This window comes from Triplophysa rosa, linkage group LG23, assembly GCF_024868665.1.
Source record: "Triplophysa rosa linkage group LG23, Trosa_1v2, whole genome shotgun sequence".
NCBI classification, from domain to species: domain Eukaryota; kingdom Metazoa; phylum Chordata; class Actinopteri; order Cypriniformes; family Nemacheilidae; genus Triplophysa; species Triplophysa rosa.
The window spans coordinates 16,932,856-16,954,815 of NC_079912.1; the positions used below are offsets into that span (position 1 = coordinate 16,932,856).

General features: G+C 40.1%; 1 protein-coding gene across 7 annotated transcripts; it reads right to left on the minus strand.

Moving 5' to 3' along the window:
• Positions 1–10,742: 10,742 nt before the first annotated feature.
• Positions 10,743–21,686, minus strand: tnk2a (tyrosine kinase, non-receptor, 2a). 7 transcript variants are annotated; one of them, XM_057323047.1, is made up of 18 exons: positions 21,501–21,686; positions 20,236–20,314; positions 18,935–18,984; positions 18,608–18,785; positions 17,947–18,017; positions 17,236–17,463; positions 16,920–17,072; positions 16,568–16,845; positions 16,354–16,480; positions 16,117–16,263; positions 15,942–16,036; positions 15,449–15,643; positions 14,572–14,663; positions 14,381–14,425; positions 12,914–14,283; positions 12,742–12,837; positions 12,526–12,653; positions 10,743–12,164 (listed from the first exon to the last, which is right to left on the minus strand). In XM_057323047.1, the coding sequence occupies exons 3-18, from the start codon at positions 18,980–18,982 to the stop codon at positions 12,158–12,160; spliced, it is 3,258 nt and encodes a 1,085-aa protein (XP_057179030.1). In that variant the 5' UTR covers positions 18,983–18,984; positions 20,236–20,314; positions 21,501–21,686; the 3' UTR covers positions 10,743–12,157. The 7 variants fall into 7 exon arrangements, with proteins under 7 accessions (XP_057179030.1, XP_057179033.1, XP_057179029.1 ...); XM_057323050.1 differs by having other exon boundaries at positions 17,236–17,442; positions 20,236–20,379; XM_057323046.1 differs by having other exon boundaries at positions 20,236–20,379.
• Between the last annotated feature and the right edge of the window lie 274 nt (positions 21,687–21,960).

The following is a 21,960-nucleotide window of genomic DNA, read 5'->3' on the forward strand; positions in this document are numbered from 1 at the left end:
ATTACATGTATAATTATGCTGTGTATTCACCTTCATCAATATTCACTTCAGTCGAGTTCACTCAACAAAACGTCATTTTTAAGTGTAAAATTAACAGAACCGTTTTTCTGGAATTTTCCCTTTCGTTTTGTTTTAATGATGTCACCCTTCACAGCAGCACGTCTGGGTTTAGCTAGACAAGGTCACTGGTGTGAGCAAAAAAACTAACCAAGACAAATAAAACTAGGTCACAGTTCCCATTTTCCTGCACTTACTACTTTAAACTTAACCTGATACATACAGCAATACCTCAGATACAGATCTAAGGCCGATTTGATCGAAGATGCCACTTCCTATCAGCAGACCAATCACTGACATGCAGAGGTGAAAAGCAGGTGAGGGGAAATTAAGTTGTTACTGATAATCAGTGCTGATCATTTTCCCATCTGCAGCTCTTAAATCTCACCTGTGGTTGCGTTTATTCAGATGTCTTGTTAAAACGCACCATGGCAGTTGAGAATCAATGGTCGAATGCCATTAATGGCATAATCGAGATGATGATGAGATTGGTGGGTTTGGCACGGGGCTCTACCTACTTTGATGCAAACATCTGACATTCGAACGCTCGCAAGCAGTATACAGCTGCTCAGCTGTTTCTGACTTCTCTTTACCCCTAAAAGAAAATTGAAAAAGAATTAAATTAGGATATTTAAGTCGTTTTTAAAAACATACTTTACAAAAGAACATTACTGGTGGCCAACTTGAGACAAAACAATCACACTGATATATTGACATGTCCGTGCAAGTTGTTTTCGATTAAGACACCTTCCTAATCGGAATAGGTTTAAACTCTGTCCGGGAAACCGCCCCAATATGTACTGCAAGTCACCTGGAGGAAAACTGGCTGCAAAATACATAAATGTAAATAAGGCCCTGCAGACAGTGATGGACTGAGACTTGGAAATAGCCAAAATAGGGTCTACTGGATTTCTGACCCACATCCCATTAGAAGTTATAGAATTGAATATATCAGCCAGTCTATGTATAGTCTGTCTAATTTACATCATACTCCAATAAGAATAACATTGCAGTTTACAATTTAGGGTTATGCAATTTAACTAGCCAGCTGTCAACCTTCTGCACTTCCATTACTCAAATATTATAATGATTTATTTACGAATAATTCTGCTACTCAAACCAAAAAATGATGTCTCATTACAATATGGGATTAGGAAGGAAGGATCTGGCAACGCACATCTACTATTATGTAAAGATCACTCTTAGAAAGATGTTAACCTGGCTAATTTATCTTGAGAAGACTTAAGGTCGTGGACACCATAGGTCAGTGACACAGGCTAAACATCTCCTCTTTCTTAAGTAAATATACTCATCCCAAGAGTCTTTGCAACAAACCAACGAATCACATTTTCCTCCTTTCAGTGCAATGTTTGTGTGAATAGCAACAGTTGCCACAAATTTACATCTTAGGTGGTACCTTCCACTACCCTTACAGTGGTAGTGACAGAGTTATGAAGAAAACTAAAAAGGTTGTAATTGTACTCACAAAAACAAGACCTCAAAAAAGCTGCATTTTCCTGCAAAGCAAGATCCACTGGCACTGTTGTGAGAAGCAAAAAAAAAGAAAAAAATGGAAATCAACAGTGCAGATTATTTATAAAAATGTGTATAAAGAAGTAGACAACCAGTGTTGAACTGTTCTTAACCATGATTACACAACCGCCCATAGCGTAGTTTTAATTCAGACCAATTAAAACATTCTGATGTACCACCTGATTTTTCCTTCTCACATTCTTTGATTTTAGCCGAAACACATTTTCTCATCACAGAGGGACTCTTCTGTTTTTACCTCAAGTGTTCTATCAACAGGGAGTCTGCATTATATTGAATTTCCTAAGAGTGAAGTGTGATGCCCAAGGTCCTAATAATGAAGTCTGATTAGATCATATGGGTGGACATGAGTGAAGTGGCATCAGGATCAGAAATGGATTTGGTATATATAGTCTTGTTAAGCTACTTCCCTCACTTTCGTTAACCACACACACAAACAAATCCACATGTGACATACGGGCATCCTGTAAGTTTCCTGGGTTGTATACGTTGGATTCGGCTGACTCGAACCCTTGACCTTGGTGTTGCTTGTGCTTGCTCTGCCTGACAAGCTTAAAACATACAGTAGATTATACGTGAATATGGGAGTAGATACAGGTAAACTACAACAGTATGCAATTTAGGTTCCAATTTATAGACAAAAAACTAAGTCCGTTTTTTATGTTATGGAAAAGCCAAATCAGGTTAATAAAAATCCAGTCACTTCAGATGTGGACACTGCAGTTAAATACAGTTTTTACTTCCGAGTACTCGATCCTGTTCTGTACACACAAAGTTCAGATATTTACTGAAGTGTTTACATTCAATATCAAATAATCTGATAAAGTCAGACAGTCACAGCCACGTTACATTAAATGTTCATACAGACAAAAACATGGAGGAACGTGTCTTAACTCACTCGCAAATTGTGATAGTGTCTCAATAAATCCACATAATCTTCTGAACACTGACAGCTTGTCTGAGGTGCACTGAGAGAAAATATGGGAGGAAAACATGGGATGTCGAAAACCTTTCAAGCAATTCGTGAAGGATTGCAATACTGTCTCTCTTAAAAATAGTTCCTCCCACCTTGATTGTTCACCACCCCAACATGCCAAACTTGTGATATCACTGCCAGCTATTACAATTACAAGACATGGTTCCTGTGTTTACATGAAATACTAACTTAACACTAGGGCTGTCAAAAGATTAATCGCGATTAATCGCATCCAGAATAAAAGTCTGTGTTTACATAATATATATGTGTACAGTGCATATTAATTTTGTATTTATAAACACAAAACATACACATACTTGTCTATATGTTTAGGAAATATTTAAATGTATTAATTTATATTTACCAATAATTTAAATTCTAAATAAACGTTTATTTATTGTTATATTTTATATTTTTCTAAAATAAATGCATTTATGTGTATGTGCTCATAAATACAAAATAAATTAGCACAGTATACCGACATAAATTACGTAAACACAAACTTTTATTCTGGATGCGATTGATCACGATAAATCGTTTGACAGACCTACTTAACACCCTTATTTAAATTCAGCCAAAAACTAGTGCGTGTGCATGGCCAAGGTGGACTTCACCAAAATCACATTATCTGGGCAAACACCAAAGAGCAATTTAGATTTAACCAGACAATTAATGTTCATCAAACCTAATTAAAAAGGTAATTCAATTTTCAATTCCTTAAGGTCACTCTCATTAGAAATATAACTCCTGTTGATGCTTCAGGAAAAAACGAATCATTAGTTTTAATCATGGCATCCCATATGTGCATTATGAATAGTCACCACTTGTGTTCTTTTCACAGTGACAGTGAATTTTTTCTAAGCTGCGCATTGGAATCCAAAGTGAAGATAAAAAAATAACTTATCACTTCCATTCAGACGCAGGAAATCAATTTCAGCCCCAAACCTTAGAAACCACATGGAGTGGAATGAGGGAGTTGTCAGCTCCAAGTTTCCTTGGTGTTCTCCTGGGAAATGTATCCAGACAGGAGGAGATTTGATTGAGGGAACAATGGAAAAGAAGAGCTTGAGAGGTCATGAGAATGTATTTCCCACCATTAATCATGGTCCTCTGAGCTACAGAATCAAAGTTGGTGGTGCCACTCCATTCCAAAACCATAGGAAACCAATCACAGCACCATGATTGACAGCATCACTTTACAATAACTCCTGTTATACTGTACAGTACATCCAGCCTTTCTTCATAAAACAGGGGTGTGTTGTGTGTACGAAACAGAAATTTTGTATTTCCTTCATTTTCTGTGAATACGGTTTTGTTGCAGAACACACAACATTTAAAACGTTCAGCTGTTTTTTGTGTAATAAAAGCCAATGGTGTTTGACATCGAGTTGATGTATGGTATGAGGGTGAGTAAACAATTATGAAAGAAATGTTTCTTTAAAAGTCAACAAATTAGTATATTTACCAAGTCTAGTCAGCACTATGATTTTAAAGACTGTACTTTATGTGAGACAAAGAGAAATCTGCCCTGAAGGTTTCTTGAAAGGATCAGACACTGAAATGTCTCTTCTCACTTTCTAATACTTATCATTTAGCGGACGCTTTTATCCAAAGTGATGGATGGAACATTTTTCTTTCTCTCCAGGCATTACATGATATATTAAAAACATTTTCCAATAATGTGACAGTAGCCTTGGAGAAAATTCAATAATGCTCAAATGTGATGGGCACTGAGCTATCCTTCACATAAGTGGTTCAATAGTCAAGCCGAAACTACGATCAAGAGCATCTGTTTTTCCTTCTGAAAAATGGATGCAGTCCACTTAATTTGTCATTTCTTTGGGAGACAGTCTACTGGGCTAACCGCGACTCAATAGTTGAAATAAATAGTCCATCAGCTTTTCAGCAAGATGAACAAAGTACTTTACTTGAAATGAATGCAAATGCTTCTAGCTATTTAGCTCAATTCTACATGCCGTTGCATTTCAAATGTGTCAGAACACAATTCATAACGTAACACAACTATATGCTTATCTTCGGCACATGAACATAAATATGAACAACAAGCTCATGAATTTGCAATACTGTACATTGGTCAAGCATTTGAAAATGCATTTACGCACATGACTCATTGTCTCAAATATCTTCCTTTAGGGATACGTTTTCCATATAATCGATTTATTTCAAATAATCCATTTATGGACTGCACTCTTCAAAAGAACTTCCAGCATCGTTCATAATAAAACTGCATGCCTTTCATTACTGACTTGAGCAATTTGACTTGGTGTCAACTAAGGGGCGGCTGTACATTTCACCAAGGTATCTTCAAATGAATGCAAATCTCACTTTTTAAAGGACACTTGAATCTGCTTCCCAGGCAAAAAGAATAAACTACAGTTCTGCTGGAACGCCTTGCCTTCTTCTCCAAAGCCATTCATCACGTTGTCAATTACAGTAGGAGAAGAGAAAAAGTACATACATAAATCACCATTATGAGTAGGGGTAGAGAGGCAGTCAAGGTGAAGTGACACAGTATCACCAAAGTATCAGCCACAAAATATGCAAGTCCTGTTTTACTAGAAACCTTTGAGACGCTTGTCGCCCCCATCTGAGATTGTGTCGGAAATACTTTCCAATTAGGAGAATCAAAGAGATTTACAGAAGCAGGCATCCGACACACACTAAATAAGACACTGACACAGTATAACAGTGAGGAGTGACTTCCAAAAAGTCCTAAAAAAGACGTTCCAACACTATTAATTGTTAGGGCGTAACTTTGACGTCTTTTATGATACTTTGCGTGGTCCTTTCGGCCTTGTTGGAGAATAGTGTGGTAATACAGTCAGTAAAATCAATGACAAAGCATTTAAACTGTTCTAGCCAATGTACAGTATAAAGACTCATCAGTTAAGTGTGAGGCTGAAGAGGGGGCCTGAGCATACAGTACACGCCCCACGTGCCAGCTCAGTCACCCCTTAATGAACACTAATGCCTAATAATGAGGTATTTGGGGAGGGAGGCAGGGAACAAGGTGGACATACCGTATTAGGACTGTCCTCAATGGTAATAGAGAAACTGGAGGTCAGAAAGAGAAAGTGTGAAAAGGAGATAGGAAAGGGGGGCACTCAGCAGTCATTTTTCATGTTTAAAAGAGACCCTCTGTGCTTTTCAATCACAAACTTGGTCGCTGATGTGCAACTTTGGTTAGTGATGCATCTGTGTCCATTTCCACAGACCATTACAGGCATCTGTCTCCATTAAAGAGCAGTATGACAGACAATCCCCACAGAGCAAACAAACACATACACACAAAGTCGTGTTTGCAAACGCTGAAAAGTTACAAACAGTTTTCTGCACTGCCTTATAATCCTGTGTGTATTCATACATTTTTTTTAAATATTTAAAATCTATAAATATTTATATGATAACTTTCACGATATAATAACTCAAATAAAAGTCTAATGTCACCACGTACCACCACTTCCGCTGTTCACCATCAGGGACCATAAGCAAACAACAAAAACGCTCATGGTAAAACTGTACAACTGAAAAACTATAATCCTAACCTTTATCTCCATAAAGAAATCCCGGATGTCCAGACAGCGGATCATTTTTACAATTGATTAAATACCGGATTAAAAATTCTGAGATTCCGTCACGACCTAACATGCGGATATAAAGTTTACCATAAGGTGCCTCACTGATGTAAACGAGAGCATGGTAACAGTTAATGTTTAGTGTTGTTTGAAATTGAATAAAATAATATTAGCTAATAATTGCATAAGAATTTATCGTGTAATTTTAATCAACTGACGTCAACAAGTGAGCTGCTTGCGTATATGGTATAGCTTCCGGTCCGTACCTGACTGACTTTAAAAAGCGTGCTCGAACAGAGAATGAGACAGAAGGGTGGTTCTTTATCTGGCAATTGTTTGCAGCGCAGTTGGAGAACAGAGATGATTTAACTTGACGCGACACAATACGACAGTATGAACTAGTTGCACGAAGCAGCCATATTAGATTTTCGATCAGCGAGTGTGGGCAGGAGTATGTCCAGTCGTATTACACTGTATGGGAAAATAAGGATTTTTGGGCGGCACCTTATGCTCAAGTGTTGGGCATAAGGTGTCTGTGGCAGTGTCAAAATCTAAAGATGCAAAGTTGGATGGAAGAGAGGATGTCATTTTAGGGTGTGGAAGTCAGAAGCATAGGGTTTCTACAGGTGGATGTTGAAGTCCCCAAAGACTACAAGAGGGCCGCCATCCTCCGGGAATGTTGAGTGCAGCACATCTAACTCTTCAATGAAGTTGTGAAGAGGACCTGAGGGGCGGTAAACTACAACAATAATGAAAGTCTTTTTTTCTGTTATATCGAGTTGTGTTGGCTTAATGGGGTACTCAGCATTGTAAAGAAGTTTTTCTGTTATATCACTGATATATCAGTTTCTTATCTTTATCTAAAAAACGCCCATATTTGCCGGCCAAAAAATCTAATATGGCGGCTTCGTGCAACTAGTCAATTACAAGAAAGACAAGCCATTTGTCTGTCCACGCTAAACAAAAATGGGGCGTGACGCAACGCAATCAATCACCAACCACAGCCAATCAGAACTGTATGTGCACGAGTTTCGTTTGACTGAAGAATGGTGGAATGTAGAAATAAAAGATTACCTAGGTAACATTTTGGCCACCAAAAGGCCATAATTACATTTTTTACTAAAACTGTAGTCCTATACATCAGGCTTTATTTGTTAAATTTAAGTATTTCTATCTACATGTATTTGTTTATGCATTTATTTGTTCATTTATTTATTTAAAGCGGCCCTAACACACGCGGTTTCTGCCAATCTCATATTAATCTTGAGTACCGATAAAGTTGTACTGCATACCTTGTATCTTCGAAGAGTATTTAGTTTGATCATATTTATAAAAGATAGATACAGCTGTACGATTATTTCCGAAAGCATACGGCGCGTGCGGGGGGGAGGGGTAGGCTGAACTAAAGCACGTGCGCACCCATTGCCAACAAAACACAGACATCAGTTTCACTCACCGCAAGCGGTTCATGTCCGGCATCTTTTAGCGCTGGGACGGCTCCATATATCAGTTTCAAACTATCTCCAAATCCAGCGTTATATCCACCGTTTATATAACATTCATCACCCAAATGCAGAGAACAAACAAACAAACACCTGAACTTCGCGAACGTATGCTCTCTCTCTCTCTCTCCTGCACACGAGTGAAAGTGACGTCTGCGCATGCTCCTTCTCCTGCTCTCCTTGCCGCCGCATGCTTTTCCGGGAGAATTGTCCAATAAGGGACTAAGAAAAATTGTTACGACACAGTTTTATATGTTTGGAAAAAACTTTACGAAACCTGTACGATCGCTGGGGGAGTGTATCGAGCACAGAAATACTACGTAATACGCCCAGCTCGTTTTTTGACAAGTTGACCGTGTTAAGCATGAGAAGACAGCACGTTTGACATTGTAAAGAAGTCAGAATGCATGACACACCGTTGCAGCACCCCTTTAAAATCGATATACACTTCTGTATAACAAAAGTAACATGTACAGACAGAATGTGATTTAGCACACAGAAGAGGGGTGACATCCAAATGTAGCTGCTGTGTGTAAGGGCCCATAAGGAGACATGTGGCTTAAGAAACCATGGAACACGCTTGCATGTTTTTTCCATATTCTTGGTTCAGGACAGCATAAAAAACCTCTTCACACTTGTGAATCACACCTACAGAGAGAGCATAATTATTATGACAAGAATTCTGAAAAAGCGCATGGCCTTAAGCAATGGCACAGTAGGAGCAGAGGTGTAAAAGGAAGTACTTAAAATTTCACACCACAGAGTGCACCGCGAAAACAAACTCAGGCCAAAGACGTCTGCTTAATGAGAAGGGAAAAATGAAAAGGCACAGAGCATAAAGCAGAACTAGAGAGACCGTGTATACGTCACATATTTCAGAAGCTCACCTGATGTTTTTTATATATAATAGATAACTCTGAACTTTAATGGGTGTATTTTTGTCTGTTAGTCATCAAGGTGTAAATTAATTCCTGTCTGATTTTTATCAAGACTGGGGGGCTGGCGCACATTGATGTAATGATGGTGGGGAGTATATTTTGTGACCCACAGTTATCAGTCGCTGTGATTATTAAGTAAGTTATTGAATTGATAGATGGAAAGCTGTTTGAAATACAGCCATGGTCTTATCTTAAGACGAGCCACCTGTACACAAGGTCCTATCCCCGCAAACGGCCCACGCTACAAGAAGCATTAAAGGAAAATGTCAACCTTCTTTCCTTGTCTGCCCTTCAGACCGTTTACAACACAGGAAAATACGTTTACAAAATACATTTTTGGAAGATTTGTTGATAAGTTCATGACTCGTATGTATAGAAAAATGTGCACGTCACATCCAACCTCAACTGTAAATGTTAATGTTTAATTATTGACATACAAATTTTAATATGATGTTAAATCATTTATTTTTATTCTGGTAATTGACATCCTCACAGATGTCAAAAATCTAAATGATATTTCATCCAGGATTATCCTGGAGCATTGGGTCACTAATAAACACACTTGGGTTTAACACTTTTGAATGAACCTGGAGGAGAGTGAGACATCATCCAAATGTGACGGGATCGATATTGCCAGCTTCGAGAATGCGTCACAGACCTTTAAAGTCTCTAGCCAAGAGGAGACGAAAGGATAGGGAATATGTCTCGTCCTGTATTGACAACAAGCATTGCAGACAGCACTTTCCTTTCTCTTGGTAATAACAAACAACACACACTTTGCAGACATTTAAGGCCATCCAACTGTGTCATCGTCCTCCTGAGATCCAGCAGATGATGAAAAGGCCTGTATATAAAGTCTTAGTGCAGCTGCTTTGAGATGCCAGAGCAACTCATGGGCCGTGAGAAGCACAGCTTTGTTTACAACACAAGTGCTATCGATCGGACAGAAAATCTCTGCTGTCTGAGATGTTTCTGTGATAGCGGTCGGCAGAAGCTTGAACTACATGTGGCTGAAGTAAACAGATTTGACTTGTGGCATCTGATCTTAGCAGGAATATTACACATATGAATGTGGTGGGGCTTTTTCGGTAAGAAATCAACTTTGATACCTTTTGGTACGCCTCTCTGTAAAATGTCGCAAATGATCGTGAAATTACGCACAGCTAACAGTTTCAGATCTCCACCTTATAATGATGTCTAAATAATGTCATTGATAAATGAAATAGCCCGTCAACATCCAAATCCTCTATGAGCGGCAAGAATGACTTATAATTCTTCTCGGACAAGCAAAAGTGCGTACGTCTGCTCAGACCCTGACGTGGCGCTAAGCACTTTTCCACGTCAAAGACTTATATTTTTATAAATATGAACGTTGCCGTGGATTTTTGCCTAGGTGTGAAAATATATATATGAAACGTGCGTACACGCAGATTTGATCGTAAAGTGTGCATACGCACGTTTTATAAACGAGGCCCCATATATACTTTCAGGTTTTTTTACGCAGGCACAGTAACCGCGGTAACTTAAGACAAACGTCTTGTGTATTTCTTAGGATAAAAGCTAAATTAATAAATATAGTGGGCATGTAAATTAAACAAGAAAATAAGTTGGATGTAGATCAATGTGATGTGATTTAAACAGTATCTAACAAATGAATACTTCAAATAATCAATGAGCCACTGAAAGACCAAGAGACGAGGCTTACCCATGGCTATGGGATTTTGAGACCCCTCCAATCAATTATTGATTAAACTGGTCATTTGCACACTTTGAGGATCTCAGTATTGACTGTGTATTGATTTAACAGGCGACTGGGATGAAATCCACGGATGCCATCACATGCATGACCACAGAGCTTAAAGTGATAGTTCACCTAAAAATGAAAATTCTGTTATATTATAGGATGTTACCAGTGATTTGGAAAATTCAACCTCAGAGAAGACAAAACAGCCTTCCAAAATGATATATTGATAATCTGAATAATTATTAGATATAATTAAGCACTCAAAAGTTCTGATTATCTTGCTTGACAACATGAATGTGATTAGTAAGGTGCGTGTGCATCCAGTACTTATTCAGTTCATCAAAAAATAAAAACAATCCATAAAGGATGCCATCCCTGTTTCAAGTTTTAAAGATTGAATTTATTACAAAAATACAGATAAATAAGTATACAATACACATGTATAAAGCTTTTACAATAAGCCCGTCATTCTGCCAACCACTTCAGAAAGAGTGGAGTGAACTCTACATGATGAGGTGAGCACTGACACAGGCTATATTTTAAAAACTGTATCGCACCAACGATTGCATAGACATGTACACAAAACAAGTGGAATAAACGCTAGTTATAAGCATCTGGACACAGAGATGATGAACATTACACAGATGCAAAGCAGAAGCCTCTGTGTGTGATTGATTCAAAGTGTGTGACGCTTAATTGTAAACTATCGACACAGTTAAACTACTTTCTAATAGACGACTAAAGTACATCAAGGCTGTTACAGGCGTATTCCACGTGTATAACAAATGCTTTTCCTTATAATAATACATGTGATGCACTCTTCGCACAAAGACTAATTATAGTTGTTGAACCTGAGAAAAATCGCAAGGCGTGCAACAAAGTTCAGCGCTCACTTATCCGAAATTAAAAAGCTTGTTCTTCATTCAAAATGGCAGCTGAAGCAGTGACTGTGTAAACAAATGAAAGAACATGACACATGTCTTTGGTGGTTAAACACAAGAGACTGAAGACTTCTGGCAAAGAAATGAAATTAATAAATACAATAAATATTGTAGCCATGGCACATGAAAAATAGACCACTGAAAATCCTGAAAATCTAGCGAAAGCTCATTAGCATCAATGAGATCTGTGTTCAGCATGCAACTTCATGAACGAGAGTTAACAGGAGGACTGGAGTGTTAGGCCTGTTTCACACGTCAGTGTAGCAGCACATTAAACTTTCACGCTGCGTCAGAGAACTGTAGTGCAATATACAAAATTACAATTATTTCTGCGTTAGCACATTAAGCATTCATTTCGAAAAAAGCCATAAATGAAATGAGCATTTACATTACACTTCAAATGAGAGTTGTCTCCAAACGCTCCTTTTCTACTGATTTCAGCACACAACAAAACAAAAAGGCTCTGACTATACCTATACTGTATACGCTTCGGCTAAGCAGTGCCACACTGACAACAGTTGAAACAGTTTGTGTGAAACAGGCCTAATACAAGTCCATACATCCAAAGTTTTTTGTGCTAGTGCAACATCTTTACATTAAATACACTGAATAAACTACAGGCGTTTCTCAGACTGAAGAAAGAAGTCTTGGAAAATCACGACATATGCAGTCAAGCAATGAATTTGAAAACTTACTAAGCAGGCGTTGGGTACAACAAAACCTTGTACGCTGCCCCTTTTTGTAATTCACAGTATTTTATGTCAAGCAAGTGAAATTTGCATTTATTATAAGCACTACTGACTGATGTGGCGTCTGTGAAGCTTGATTATCATTGGCTCCATCCTCTTACTGTTAGAACCTGACACACAAAATAAGAGATTTCAGTCTATAATACTGTATAAACAGTAACACTTTACAATGAGGTTGTATTTGTTAACGTTAGTAAATGCATTAACTAACATGAACTAACAATGACCAATATACCTTAGCATGTATTAATCCTTAAGTTAAGTTAATTGTGCATTAACTAATGTTAAAAACTACAACGTTTAATTTGAAAAATGTGATATGATAATTGATAAAGTGCTGTAGGAGTATTGTTCACTGTTAGTTTATGTTAGCTAATGCATTTACTTATGTTAACAAATACAACCTTATTGTAAAGTCTTACCGTATAAACTAATAATCATGTACAGGTATATGCAAGTATACTACTGTACCTATGTCTAGATGGACTATAGGAATCCAGCATTTGGATGCTGGCCTGCTCCAGGTTCCAGCCACATCGCTCCAGAACTTCCACACATTCAGATCGAGGCTTCAGACCGAGTCGGAACAGCTGCTCCACCTACATATAAAAAAAAAAAATCATATACAATTGCTACTAGGATCCTTTACTAAACCACCTCCGAAATAAAACAAACAGACTCTTGTACCTTCAAGTATTTCACAGACTCCTGAACGTTCCAAGTGTGAGTCTGAAGGGCCGCTTGACACTCCTCTACAGTAACGCCATGTACCGCCTCCTGAACCTACAAACACAGAACCCCGCCAATAAATCATCACAACACAACGTTATTCATTGGTTTTATAATGGCATTTTCTCACCTGTTGTAGCGGGACACGGCTGTAGACACCGGATTGTGCGGATGTAATACTCGGCCATGCCAGACTTTGCGAGCTCCTGCTGTTATTAGGTGAAGGCAGGGGACTACTGACTTGCTGTTGAACCATAGGCCTCACGGTGGCCATATTTGTAGTTCTTTTCTCATCATTTCCCTCTGGATCCTTCACGAACCGGTCAAACCTCTCCATATTCACTGGTTTCTCTGGTAGAAGATAATAATGAGTAGTGGTGGCCTTCACACCTCCATACACTGAAGGCAGGATGGGGCTCTTTGCCTGAGTCTGCCTTATGTCAGTTGAGCCATATTGGGAACTGGTGGTGGTGGATGTCGACGTGGAAGAGGTTGTGGAGGAGCTGGAGGGCGCTGACGAGTACGACGATGGGGAGAGGCAAGAACCTAGCGACCCGACGCAGCAAAGGCTAGATCTTTGTTGAGGAGAGCCGCCCTGTGGTGCCATAGGACTTGGAGCTCGGGAGTTGGGCTGGGATACCGCGTGATCCCTTGGGGGTATCTGCGGAGGACAACGGCTCACATCGTCGTGGTCACCAAGCGAGACCGAAAGCCTGCTGCCGTATATTCCTGCCCGCTTAGAGGGCCGCATGGGTGGGATAGGGAGTCTAGGGGGGATCTGAGGCTTGTCCTCATAGGAGGAGGGCAGGATGATCTGGCGGTGGGGTGTGAGAGTTGAAGGCATGAGAAGGGGTGAAGACGGCAGGGAACGTCCCGTCGGAGGGACCCGAAGCTTCACCATCACCTCCTTCTGAAGCTCCTTGAAGATGTCTGCCGATTGTGAAAATAAGTGGCTCTCCTCAAAACGTTTGGATGGTAGGAAGAGGTTGTCCTCTATGGTGCGCTTATGGTTGGTTTTAGCGTCGTCTTCTGATCGCATCTCATCACCTGCAGCGTCTTCCTGCGCCGCAGATGCGTTTATGGAACGCACCTCGATGTCTTCCTGCTCCTCACACTCCACAGCCACCTCGTCGTACGCCGGGAGAGGAGGCAGGGGACGCACGTCCCAATCCACAACCGGTGTGGGGTGCAAGGGGTTAGGCAGGGAACGGTTGGGGCTCTGCGGTGGTACCATGTCCAGGATGGAAGCGGCGGAGGACAGGGTTGGTTTTGGCGTGCTGGGATTGGGTGTCTCTGTAACGGGGGAGGGCGAGGTGGAGCTGAAACTGTCGTCTCCAAAGTCAATAAGAGAGACTTCGCTGAGGAAGTCCCTCGGGCTGGTGCTTTCCCAAGGGCGGAGACGCAAACCCAGGTATGTGGGGGTTTTAAGAGAGAGCTTCTTCACACCCGTCACTATCAGGTCGTCGTCGTCATCATCAAGCACAGAATCGTAGAACGGTTCTGGGAGTATCAATACAAAATCAACAATCAAGGGAAAAAAGGCAAGAAAGTAACATTCTATCAGAGATTCTCAAACAGGAATAGAAATGGTTCTCACTCTTAAGAAGAACCGCTGGCTTAGGAGGCCTAGGAGGAGGTTGTTCTGACACGGATAGAAAAACAGAGATAAGAAACAGAAGACAGAGGGAGAGCGTAAAAGAGAATATGTGATGAATTTAAAGAAGAGCAGAATGCTGTAGATAACAGAACAGTTGAGCTCCAGCTCAGTAAGATCAAGTGGTTGTTTACTTTTGGCTCGGTTTGGCAGTTTGGTAGGCTTGGCCGAGGTCGAATCAAACCCAAGAACATCCGGAGGATCCATGGGATTGCCAAGATACAGGCTGAACACAAAGCACAAAGAATGTGGTAAATAAATAAGCCCTCCTCCACATAAACTCCAGTCAATTCCAAAGTTTTTCAGTTTTTCTGAATTTACTATTTATAGGTAGGCCTATGTGTTTCAAATGGTCTGAAGTTTTCAGGAAACAAGTTCATCTTCACAACACTTTTTTGTACTTCAAAATAGTTCTGAAAAATGAATATTTGATGCAGTAAGCCTTATTTTTATTCACAACTTTCATCGTGGCATGCTCTCAGTCTTTAACATTGCTGTTGAAGTGTGCTTTTGTCTCATCAGACACGGGAATAAAATGTCTGAAAAACACATACGAGTGGCCTCTTCATTTTTGCAGAGCTGTGTTTTCACAGGATTGCTCAAAGGGATTGTACACCCAAAAATGAAAATTCTGTCACCCTCAGATTGTTCCAAACTTGTATACATTTCTTTGTTCTGTGTAACACAAAGAAAGATATTTGTAAGAATGTCAGACACCAAACAAATCTCATCCCCTATTGACTCCATAGTCTTTATTTTTCCTACTATGGCAGTAAATGGGAAATGAGATCTGTTTGGTTACTGACATTCTTCCGAATATCTTCCTTTGTGTTTAGCAGTACAAAAAAATGTATACAGGTTTAGAACAATCTGAGGGCGAGTAAATAATAACAGAATTTTCATTTTTGGGTGAACTATCCCTTTAAAATAACACACTGCTGCCCTCTAGTGGTGAAAGCATGTAAAGCTGAGAGATCAATGAGAAAAACATGTATACTGCTAGTGTCTTACTCGTCGATCTTGTCAGGGGCGCCCCAGCTGCGGTGCGGGTCTGTGTCTCCGTGTCCTGTGTGGATGAAACTGTGTTTGAGAGGTCGGCTGATGTCCTGAGCAGACAGGCCAGCCACAGAGGTCACCACATTTCTGGGGAACTGTCCCACTTTCAAAGTCTGTCTGTTCTGACCCCTCCACCAGTAGTTCTCCGCTCTGCACCACAGAGAACAGGATTATATATGAACAGATGTAAATATGCAAAGAGTACAATTATGTTTAGAAGCTACACAAACTAGATTCACCTAGATGATGTGACATGCTATCATGATGTGCACTAGAGGTCTTTGAAGGACTGAGTGTTGTCATCTAACATCTAAGTATTATTATTATTCTGTACTTTGTCGGAGAATATACATTCAGATTTTGAAGAAATGCAGACCTTCAATGTGCATTCATGTCTCTGACAGCTGGTTAACCCAAATCTAAATGAAAGAAAAGGCGACATGCAGACCTGCCCTCGATGATGGTGATGATGTCATTGGCATGAATTTTAAGTTTGTCGAGCTCGTCAAAGTCCTGGAGTGCCCTCATGTCTGTGGGCATGGTCTACAAACAAGTTGCAACTTTAATATGAGAACACCATAATACACAACTGTACCAATTCAAGTTATCATCTGACATCTCACCTCCACCAGAAAGTCCCTGAGGGACACAAATGTCGGTCTGTCTTCTGGTTTGGGTGACCAGCATTGTAGCATGACATTATAAATGTCCTGCGGACAGTCTTCTGGTTTGATAAGCCTCTCTCCCTCCCTATCGATCTTGTGAAGAATCTATACAAAAGGACACACACAAAAAATATCCATAACTCACTTGTACAGCTACATAAATTGTTCAGGGTCAGCTAATGCATGTGTGTATACCTGGCTACCGTTGAGCCCAACCCATGGCTCTTGACCGTGAGTGAACATTTCCCACAATGTCACTCCAAACATCCAAGTGTCACTGGCATGGGAGAAGGTACGTGTCTTCAGGCTCTCTGGAGCACACCTGGGAAAGCGAGATTGTCAACAAGGCCTGGATCAAAAAAAGACCGGAGAACATCAATAGAAAAGCGAAAGAAAATTGAGTTCTTACCAGGCAAAAGGGACTTTGTGGTGTTCCTGCATGACGTAATGATCATCGTTTTTAGGCAGGGCTCTCATGAGACCAAAGTCACCGATCTTGATTAGGTCATTAGAGGCTAAAAGGATGTTGCGTGCTGCCAGGTCTCTGTGGATAAACCGCAGGGACTCTAGGTACGCCATGCCACAGGCGATCTGAACGGTGTAACGGCACAGCACTGATATCAATATATGACCCTGCCGCTTCCTCAGGCGGTCCAAAAAAGAACCCAATGGGGCAAGTTCTGTCACCTGCAAAAAAAATGGAACGATTTTGAGATATTTGTTACTTAATAATCACATTTTTAGTGTTGCGGATGATTCACCATCTTCATGGGGTGCGTAAGGACCACGCCATACAGGCGAATGAGATTATGGTGATCAAGGGAGTGCATGGCATTCACTTCCCTTATGAAGTCATCTAGACCATCACCCTGCTCCAACAGATCCGTCTTCAGGCACTTCACGGCCACATTCAGCTTCAACACAGACAGAAGTACATATTTACATTTTATACACATACTGTGTATACTGAATATCAATTTTTTTGGGGCATGCGTCTTCAAACGCACAACCTTTGCGCTGCTAATACAATGCTGTACAATTTGAGCTACATGAAAACTATTATTTGGAGTTTCTTACGACTCTTCCTGAGGGGGCTTGCCATTCTCCACGTTTCACCACTCCAAAGGATCCATCTCCTAGTTTCTCATTGAGGGTGAGGTCTCGGTCACTGATAAGGCAGGTGAGATCCGCCGGCTGGCCTTCTGGCTGTGCCGGGGAGGGGGATAAACTTCGGAGTGATGTTGGGGTCTGGGCATCCGAGTCGGGTCGCTTCCCGGTGAATACCTGCTGGCCCAAGCACAGAGACTACGGCTGAGGGTGATTCTACCTGCCTCTGTCTGCAAGGTATGTGAATGCCAGACCACAGTATCTTTATGGCAATTGTGATAGACTATAGCAGATGTTCTCAAAGATTTTAAGGTAGTGGACAATTCTGACACTTAAAAGGAACGGTTCACACAAAAATAAAAAATCTGTCATCATTTACTCACCCTCGAATTGTTCCAAATATGTATAAATGTCTTTGTTCTGATGAACACAGAGAAAGATATTTGGAAGAATGCTTGTAACCAAACAGTTCTTGGCCGCCATTGACTACCATAGGAAAAATGACAACGGTAGTCAAGAGTGCCCCAGAAATGTTGGTTTTCCTACATCCTTCAAAATATCTTCCGTTGTGTTCAACAGACCAAAGACATTTATAAAGACATTTTTCCTACTATGGTAGTCAATGGCAAAGACCGAATTTTCATTTTTAGGTGAACTGTTCCTTTGAGATCCACACCATACCTTGCTCATCCACGACTTGCGCTTACACATGGCCCTTCTTCTTTTCACTGCATCCCACAGACGCCTCTGTCCTACAGAACCACAAACACACAGCAACAATAATAGGAACCCAAAGCTGAAATGCACAGGGCGATAACTATTAAAACTCTTTCCAAGAGCAGTTTTTTTATTCATAATATTATAATTTATATAAAAAAAATCATAAAATCAAATCTATATACATTTCTTTGTTCGGATAAAGAGAAAAGAAAGATATTTGGAGGAATGTTCAGTTATAGGACATCCTTCTACAACCACAGTGGAAAAATTATTATATCATTTTTCGTTCTGTTGAACGCAAAATTAACTTATTTCGAAGAATTTAGGAATGCAAACAGTTCTGGGGCACTTTTGACTGCCAGTTTAATTGTTTTCTACTATGGTAGATGTCCCACAACTGAAAATGGCTAACATTCTTCTAAATATTTACCTTTTTGTTCAACAGAGCAAATACATTTATACAGTTTTGGAACAACTTCAGGGTAAGTAAATGATAACAGACTTTTCATTTTTGGGTGAACTATCCCTTTAATAGTAAACATATACTAGTCCACCTCACTAACTGACTAGTTGGTTGGATGTGAGCATTTGACAAGTGCCAGTCCTGCCCATTCTCACTCACCTGGGCGGCCCATGCCAATCTTTTCAAGGTCCTCGTTTTTGACATAGTCAAAGTGTGAGAGACGTGTGACATTGAGGTCGTCACGGATACGCAGGAAGTACTGCTGGAGCTGCACATCGGTCAGCAGCTCCGTGAGCCACTCCGTCCCCTCGTCCGACTGCATCTCCACACCGTCTACCTGCACGCACACACACACACACACACACACACACGCACGCACGCACACACACGCACACACACACACAACAGCAAAACATTATTCATGCAAACATTTCAAAATATCGCCTGCCATTACAGTAAAAAAACCCAGTAAATGTTGTATTTTACCTCATCTTTCACATTATAGTGTCTCTGGTAATCTGAGGCAGTCGCCATTTCTGCATGTAAAGCAAAGATGTTAGTGAGTGTGTGTGAGCGAATGGCACTCCCTCAGGGTGTGTCCCGTTTTCACAGTAAACTGTCGAGCTTCTCCTCTGATATACGAGATATTTCGGTATGATTCTCACTCCCATCGGCAGCTCGAAACTCTCTTTCGTAAGCTAAAGTTACAGAGAGAATAAAATGTGTAAATTGATTCTGCGGCCGTGCAAAGTCTCGTGTGGGTCTTCTGTTGCAAAACCTTCTGAGAATGAATGTGAAAGATTATTCCCACCCTTCTGGATTCACGTTTTTAGTGCGCTGGCTAACTGCAGCATCGTCCGGTTTTCCAAACAAATTGTCAACATCAACCCTCCGCGTTCTTCATCTTAAGTCTCCTGTCTGGGTCTGGTGAATAAAAAGGCTTGTTAATAGCCCGTCTTGAGTCATTTTTATCCGTTTCTAGTCTCTCATCCCGAAAGCTGCGTTGCGTTTTCTCTTGCTGAGTCACTGAGAGCTGCAGTACGAGTGAGGCAGACCTCAAAACACTCTCTCGCTGTCAGCACCTACCTGGAAATACTACCGTCTGAATAAACAGAATCTGAAATTTGTCCCCAACTATATTTTGAAGCTGAAATCACTGTATGAATACTGAACAGTTTAAGTGACAGATACTAAACTAGTACAGCAATGAAGACAGTAATGACCTCATCATACAAACATATTTAAATATAGAATGACAAAATTGACCAATCAGAAGCAAGAATTTATATATACAGGAAGTAAATGGAGAAAGACTGTGTACAACATGGCTTTTTACGGGAGGTATGAACATAACACATGCTGACCCATTCATCACTGATGAATTATGCAGTCTCCCATGCGAGTAAGAGGCAGAATATGTGAGAGCTAAAGCGTGTGCAGACAGTATGAGTTTCCAAACACCCTGAATGAAAGTAGTTTGTCCACAGACACAAATAATAATTTGTTACATTTATATAGCGCTTTTCTGGACACTCAATAAACATATATATTTACACTCTGCCTCTAAACATACAAACCTTCATAAACTGAGGTCGATGACAGCGCATCATCACCATGACAGTGACGCAACTACCCTTAGTAACTAGAACATGACTAAGAGGAGTCAACAGATGGCACATGCTATCTCTAACCCACATACAAACATTAGGACTTCATAATGTAGGATATTCAAATTTCACAACCCTGTACTTAGCTACAGATGAAATGATATCCAGAAGTGGTCTTACCAAGCTTTGGGTCAGTCCCGAGGTCTTCAGACAATGTCTACTGAATTCAGACAGGTGTCAGGGATGGTCCTCCAGCATCCTGTGTTTGACAGGTCCATGATAGGCACATGAATTCAAGGTTCCCTCAGTGTTATAAACATTTAACTGCAAAATAAAATGACATATGGAGGCCTACATGACCCATGTCACGGAGGGTGGGTGAGCGTCCATAACCTTTGTAAGTCGAGACGAACATTTCGCTGCTGTCCTTTTGAAACCTCGTATCTCCATATTTCGTGATTGTTATTTTTAGCCATAAATCATTTTTATTAGTCTCCCTTTATGTTTGTCACTGGGTTTTGCGAATATCTAACAAATAAAAAGTATTGCTTGTCAACTCTGACAAAACAGTATGAAAACATTTAAAAGGAGTTTGTTGATTCCATTTCCTGAAAAACAGCGAATTTGGATATACAGAAGGACAGCGACGATTACAGCGCACACATCAGTTTCCAAAAGAAATATAGTTCCCACGTCTATTGTTTTGTTTAGAAGGTTGATAGAAAGGCTTATTTTATATTTTTAAAACCGATAGAAAACTCTGAATTTGAAGATTTTCTAGTTTTGTATATAAATGTAACAAAAACATTCGTATCACATTGCTAAAAAGGAACAAAAAAACATCTTCGACCATATTGTATTAAAAACTAAACTATGATAGTCGTGTGAATCTCTATTGGTTACGAGTTGTGTTCTATTGGTGGGATGTACCTGATGGATGGGAACCGACACCATTAAATCCTAACGGAATAAGGCCCAAAACACACTACATAAAGGAATTTTAATGGTTTTAATGTTACACAGCTTCATAATGGTATCTGTAATGGAAACCATTAGAATTTGTGTTGTTATTTTTCACCAGGAAAATCACTGTAGTTCAAGGCCTCTCCTGGAATATTGCTTTAAAATAATATCTTAAAATTAGATACACCTGGAACATAAATAAGAGTGGATAACTAGGAAACTACCCGTGTCCAAAACAGTCGCCAACACAGCAAATCTGTAACGTTACATCATTTATCTAGCCAGCGCGTGTCCAAAACGGCTGTATAACCAGTGCGCGTTTTACATTTGATATAGAGAGTCATAGATAAGAGTTTCAAACATTCGTAAGGTAATTATATATATATAGGCAGTTACAGTCAAGCACATTAAATGTGGATAAGGACCACAGGCTGGCTACAGTATGTTGTAATGATGCAGTAATAGGATGCGGTTAACGTTACCTGCGGTGATTCGCCGCCTCGGTCCTAGATCACGCTTAGTTGTTTTAAGTAAAGGATTTTAACAGGCAGACAGGTCATTTACTTGGACATCAATTGTAATTTTAAGGAAAGACAATTAGCTTCTTAGCGGCTGTAATCCTTCAGCTTGTTCATTCAGGATTGATCTCTTAAAGGGACAGCGCACGTTCAACAGCGCTCAGAGGGGGCGGGGTCTCTGTAATAAAACATGAGATTTTGTTCTTAAGCTTATTCCTAAAGCTGTTAATATTATATTTTAATAAGCAGACAAATGTCCGCTAACGGGTTTGATGTTTCAGCTTCACTATATTTGTACAGTAAGAACATTCTGTAAAACAGTAGCCAGAAGCTGTACACATTGTGTTGTACTGTACACACATGGTAACTAGCATACTACACACAACACCACGGGCAATTTGAAAACATTTATTTACAAAAAATA

Bases quoted from the DNA above. Each gene is read 5' to 3' on its own strand.
- tnk2a (XM_057323047.1), bottom strand. From the start codon at position 18,982: ATGGCGACTGCCTCAGATTACCAGAGACACTATAATGTGAAAGATGAG. The intron at 18,018-18,607 runs GTGAGTGAGAAT...GTGGTTCTGTAG, and splicing joins GATTGGCATGGGCCGCCCAG to GACAGAGGCGTCTGTGGGAT. The intron at 16,037-16,116 runs GTGAGATGTCAG...ACTTGTTTGTAG, and splicing joins TCAGGGACTTTCTGGTGGAG to ACCATGCCCACAGACATGAG.